Raw genomic sequence first — 6,370 nt, 5'->3', positions numbered from 1 at the left:
GTTCAGCATATCACCCTCAGACGGATGGACAAACTGAAAGAACAATTCAATCTCTAGAAGACTTGTTGAGAGCATGTGTTCTAGACAATAGAGGAAGTTGGGACGATCTACTACCATTGATCGAGTTTACATACAATAATAGTTTCCACTCAAGCATAGGAATGGCACCTTATGAAGCTTTGTATGGGAGAAAATGTCAGACACCGTTGTGTTGGTATCAAGATGGAGAGAGCATCATGTTTGGACCAGAAATTGTTCAACAGACAACTGAGAAAGTTAAACAAATTCGCGAGAAGATGAAGGTTGCACAAAGCAGACAGAAAAGCTATTCTGATCGGAGAAGAAGACCTCTTGAATTTCAGGAAGGAGAACATGTATTTTTGAGAGTCACATCAACGACTGGGGTAGGTAGAGCTATTAAGGCCAGAAAACTCACTCCAAAATTCATTGGGCCATACCAAATTATTCGTCGCATTGGTCCAGTAGCCTATCAAATTGCTTTACCTCCTTTTCTTTCAAATATTCACAATGTGTTGCATGTTTCACAATTAAGGAAGTATGTCCCTGATCCATCTCACATAATTGAACCCGATGAAGTCCCGTTAAAAGAGAACTTGTCATACGAGACGTCTCCTGTAAGGATCGAAGATAGAAGAGTCAAACAACTAAGAGGGAAGCAGATTTTCTTGGTCAAAGTTCTATGGGATCAAGTAACTGGAGATTCAACGTGGGAATTAGAGGATAATATGAGATCGCAATATCCATATTTATTTCAAGGTATACAATTTCGAGGACGAAATTTTTTTAAGTGGGGTAGTAATGTGACACCCTATTTTTTTTATGCATTATTTAGTGTGTTTTTGCGGTATTTTACTCTGAATTGACTGATAATTAAATTCTTTTCTAGAGAGTGAATTTAGGAAAAATAATGTTATATATTAGTACTATAATATCATAACAAGCTATGATAAAAATTGCAGCTTAAAATTCTACCGAATTTTGGACAGCGATTTGCTCGACTGTATAAATTTTATTACCGAAATAAATAAATAAATATATTTTTGAAACCAGAAAAAGATATATGATAGAATTGTATGATTAGTATATTATTTATAATTTTTTAAAAATAACAATATTGGATAAGAATGTACAGTAATATTGATAAGAATTAGTAACGTGGTGAAATGGCGTGGCACTATATGCATGAATTTTACTGAATTTGAAACATGAGTATATCTCTTACATTCATTTAACCAGAAAACGTGGCACTCTTTGCACCACAAAAGACTTCATTTGTTTTGCTATAAATAAGCACCTTGCACTCTTTGTTAATCACAAGCCTGCAAACACACAACTATCATTATCAGAGAAGTGAAAACTCAAGGTTTATACTCTCTTTCCTTCTCTTTCTATTCTTTGTTTTTGTTTTTACTAGTTTATTCATTGTCAAACCTTTGACTACTTAGAAGACTACAAGTCCTATTCAATATCACATTCAATAACTTATTTTAGTTTGGTTTGCTTTTATTAGATCTAAAACAAGAACTTTCACCAACTTAAAGTCCTTATTTGTTCCTGAAAAATGATTTCATAGGCACATATACACTGTTGAATACCAATCTGTACCTTACATGAGTAATCTCTACATAAATCAGTTTTATTTTTTTAGCGTGAAAAACCCATGTAAAAAGAAGGCTATCTATAAAATGATGTTTTGGAACTCCAAAAGATTAGTGATCATGTTTGACATACTAATTTCTATTAAAATGAAAACATACAGTGTATGTTAATATATATAGAAGAGTAGTTATTTTCTGCATGGCTATAAATGAAATGAAATAAAATAAGATATTTCCTTATAGCTACAACAACACAGTAGAGTATTATCACTTGATTCACTAATTTAGTCAAGTTAAGATGCCTATATTTCTAGTAATAAATTGGAGCTACAGATCTGACTTATATATATTTAATTTTTCTTTTAACTAGGAGGTACTCATGTGTTTGTAAAACAAGATTAATAAATCTAAGTTAGAAATAAGTTTAAACTGTTTAGAATATTTGTTAACATAGTAGTAGCTATTAGAAGTTATTTTTAAAAGTTTTATTAGCTCATAATTATTTATGGAAGTTTTGGTTAAAACTAGTAGAAATTCATCATGTTAAAATTTCTAAAGTTATTCTTTTAGAATAAGAAAGAAAGAATAAACTGATATCACCACTTGTATTAACTAGTTCATTGTAGCTATTGGAAAAATTGTCTTTAGAATTTTTTTCAATGTTCATGCTGTTACGTTCCAAATATATAGTTAACTCTATAATTCTTAAATATTTAGCATTTAATAATTAGTGTTTATTACAATGATAGCTAGTTAAGAGATAGTTATTTTGATGAGTAATTAGGTGTTGAAGAAGGTGATTATTCAAGATTTGAAAAGCTCAAAGGTAAGGGGATATACTTTAGAGAACGCCCAAGATATATATGTATATTATCACATGAGATTAAGAAAATTTGTGTATTTAATTATAGTATTAATCTGTTCTAAATATATTTTATTAATGAGCAAATTTGATTATTTATATTATTTATTGAAATGGACAGTAAGTAGAAAGAAGAAATTCTAGAAAACATTCTAAATATTATGCATAAGTAATCAGTTAAACGTGGTATTGTAAGTATATATAATATATTTTCCTTAATTTATTTATCTTATAACTAACTCACAGTTATTATTATTAATTTTATTTGAAGAAATTTCTCTTAAGGTACATTTATGACTTTTGACAATTAAATTGTTGAGTTGATTGTTGATGAAAACAGTTGTGTTGAAGATTTACAAAAATAATAATTTTTGTAAAGAGTAATACAGGTTGTTTCTTATAATACGATAACGTATATAAGACTGAGGATAGGTTCGGTTGGGTCGACTACAGACCTTCTGGGGATCACAGGCGTTTTGAACTCCTACCAATAGTTAGTGATAGCTTCTCTAACTGGAGGAAATCATAATACCCGACGCAGTGATACCTGACTGTGCAGGACTATCTATAATAAGGTGCAGCGATCGGGCCAGAATGGTTGGAGTAGAGATTATATATCTACTCATTGCAAACAATCATGTTATGGCAGTTGAGACGGCCTTACACTCATAATAGAGGTCTCCATGGAGTAGGTTTAACCAAGATGCTACTAACAAGTCAAAACTATAACCTTTGTATTGATTATGATAAAGTGTTAAGTGATCTTTGTTTTGACTAACTTTGATGTGTGTGGTTGCCATAAATTTTTGTGTTCTCAATTGATTTATATTTTCTTGTGATTATTTAATTTCTATGTGGTTATATTAATTTTTGAAGGATTTTATAGTGAAAGAAATTACATGTATAATTTTGTTATATATCTCTTTATTTGAAAAACATTACATGTAACTATAAAATATTATATATCATCATGTAATATTATTAGCATTTAGTTAACCTTGTGTGCGAGTATTTCACCCTTACAATTTGCAGATGATGCCGGGAGAGTCACTGAATCACTCGGGAACCCGCAAGATTGAGTGTTTGGAGGAACAGGGTGACGCGGTTTGGGAGTTAGATAGGACATCCCAAACACTGACTTTCACAGGGCTGGTTAGGACAACCGAAGGAATAGGAGGTTTATTAGTGTCATCTGTCATCCATCATATTACCTTGGAGATAGTATTGCCATTAGAGAGGATGATTAGTACTTTGGGTCTTGATAGAGCTAGGGAGGATTCGACCTCTGAGAGGGCTAGGGGACCAAGGCCTCGTTTTCGCCATACCGCTCGCATTAGTGTGCGTCCCCCGGTTGTTTATCATTTTGAGGATGATCCCGAGGAGGATGGAGCAGACATGACCGTGACTGATGTGGGTGTGAGTAGACGTGGTGAAGATGAAACGGATCCCTCCGAAGACCTTGGTGTTGGTGGTGCTAATGGAGATCTCCCAAATGGTCGTTAGAAGATTTTGTCCAAATATGTAAATATTAACTTTTAGTGGGTTAGAGTTGTGGAGCTAATTCTAGTACTTAGTAAACTAAATAACTCTACGTTCATGTGACCTCCTCTTTTGTGGTAGTGGCTTCTAGGTGTCAAGAAGTATGACAGATGATTATGTTTAATTAGGTTGACTTAAGTAGGAAGTACTAACTTGCAGGTGTTGTAAAATATTTAACTACCCTGACAAGCCTGAGTATGTAAGCCTAAGGGCAAGATAATTAACGTCGTGTAGAATATATTGATGCATATTTTATATCCTTGTGTTTTATTTATTTTTATGTAATATGATCAAGAGCTAAGATTTTTATAAAAAAAAATGCAAGAAAGATATTTATTTAAATTAAATTTTTAGTAACCAAATTAATTTACTAGTAAAAGTAAGATTTATGAACTTAATATCTTTTTAGACACTCAAGTATTAAGACGTAACACCATTTTTACTTATGTAATACTCATTTTTACTTACGTAACAAACTTTCTTAATCTCATGTGATAATATACATATATATCTTGGGCGTTCTCTAAAGTATATCCCCTTACCTTTGAGCTTTTCAAATCTTGAATAATCACCTTCTTCAACACCTAATTACTCATCAAAATAACTATCTCTTAACTAGCTATCATTGTAATAAACACTAATTATTAAATGCTAAATATTTAAGAATTATAGAGTTAACTATATATTTGGAACGTAACAGCATGAACATTGAAAAAAATTCTAAAGACAATTTTTCCAATAGCTACAATGAACTAGTTAATACAAGTGGTGATATCAGTTTATTCTTTCTTTCTTATTCTAAAAGAATAACTTTAGAAATTTTAACATGATGAATTTCTACTAGTTTTAACCAAAACTTCCATAAATAATTATGAGCTAATAAAACTTTTAAAAATAACTTCTAATAGCTACTACTATGTTAACAAATATTCTAAACAGTTTAAACTTATTTCTAACTTAGATTTATTAATCTTGTTTTACAAACACATGAGTACCTCCTAGTTAAAAGAAAAATTAAATATATATAAGTCAGATCTGTAGCTCCAATTTATTACTAGAAATATAGGCATCTTAACTTGACTAAATTAGTGAATCAAGTGATAATACTCTACTGTGTTGTTGTAGCTATAAGGAAATATCTTATTTTATTTCATTTCATTTATAGCCATGCAGAAAATAACTACTCTTCTATATATATTAACATACACTGTATGTTTTCATTTTAATAGAAATTAGTATGTCAAACATGATCACTAATCTTTTGGAGTTCCAAAACATCATTTTATAGATAGCCTTCTTTTTACATGGGTTTTTCACGCTAAAAAAATAAAACTGATTTATGTAGAGATTACTCATGTAAGGTACAGATTGGTATTCAACAGTGTATATGTGCCTATGAAATCATTTTTCAGGAACAAATAAGGACTTTAAGTTGGTGAAAGTTCTTGTTTTAGATCTAATAAAAGCAAACCAAACTAAAATAAGTTATTGAATGTGATATTGAATAGGACTTGTAGTCTTCTAAGTAGTCAAAGGTTTGACAATGAATAAACTAGTAAAAACAAAAACAAAGAATAGAAAGAGAAGGAAAGAGAGTATAAACCTTGAGTTTTCACTTCTCTGATAATGATAGTTGTGTGTTTGCAGGCTTGTGATTAACAAAGAGTGCAAGGTGCTTATTTATAGCAAAACAAATGAAGTCTTTTGTGGTGCAAAGAGTGCCACGTTTTCTGGTTAAATGAATGTAAGAGATATACTCATGTTTCAAATTCAGTAAAATTCATGCATATAGTGCCACGCCATTTCACCACGTTACTAATTCTTATCAATATTACTGTACATTCTTATCCAATATTGTTATTTTTAAAAAATTATAAATAATATACTAATCATACAATTCTATCATATATCTTTTTCTGGTTTCAAAAATATATTTATTTATTTATTTCGGTAATAAAATTTATACAGTCGAGCAAATCGCTGTCCAAAATTCGGTAGAATTTTAAGCTGCAATTTTTATCATAGCTTGTTATGATATTATAGTACTAATATATAACATTATTTTTCCTAAATTCACTCTCTAGAAAAGAATTTAATTATCAGTCAATTCAGAGTAAAATACCGCAAAAACACACTAAATAATGCATAAAAAAAATAGGGTGTCACATTACTACCCCACTTAAAAAAAATTTCGTCCTCGAAATTGTATACCTTGAAATAAATATGGATATTGCGATCTCATATTATCCTCTAATTCCCACGTTGAATCTCCAGTTACTTGATCCCATAGAACTTTGACCAAGAAAATCTGCTTCCCTCTTAGTTGTTTGACTCTTCTATCTTCGATCCT

General features: G+C 30.6%; 1 protein-coding gene across 2 annotated transcripts in view; it reads left to right on the top strand.

Annotated features, from left to right (window-relative positions):
- The first annotated feature begins 1,330 nt into the window (after nucleotides 1–1,330).
- The window catches only part of LOC146938753 (uncharacterized), a 28,737-nt gene continuing 23,697 nt past the window's right edge, over nucleotides 1,331–6,370 (top strand). The window contains exons 1-3 of one of the 2 annotated variants that reach the window (XM_085752677.1): nucleotides 1,331–1,384; nucleotides 2,404–2,445; nucleotides 3,514–4,277. In XM_085752677.1, the coding sequence (XP_085608803.1) occupies nucleotides 3,514–3,984 (471 nt within the window). In that variant the 5' untranslated portion in view covers nucleotides 1,331–1,384; nucleotides 2,404–2,445 and the 3' untranslated portion in view covers nucleotides 3,985–4,277. Of the gene's footprint in view, nucleotides 1,385–2,403; nucleotides 2,446–3,513; nucleotides 4,278–6,370 lie in introns of those variants that run through there. The other variant, XR_015031414.1, reaches the window with a different exon arrangement.

This window comes from Medicago sativa, chromosome 3, assembly GCF_051527215.1.
Source record: "Medicago sativa cultivar Bolivia chromosome 3, Bolivia_mono, whole genome shotgun sequence".
Taxonomy (NCBI): Eukaryota; Viridiplantae; Streptophyta; class Magnoliopsida; order Fabales; family Fabaceae; genus Medicago; species Medicago sativa.
Note: the sequence above shows the minus strand (reverse complement) of the source record. Positions and strands in the feature narration are given on the sequence as shown.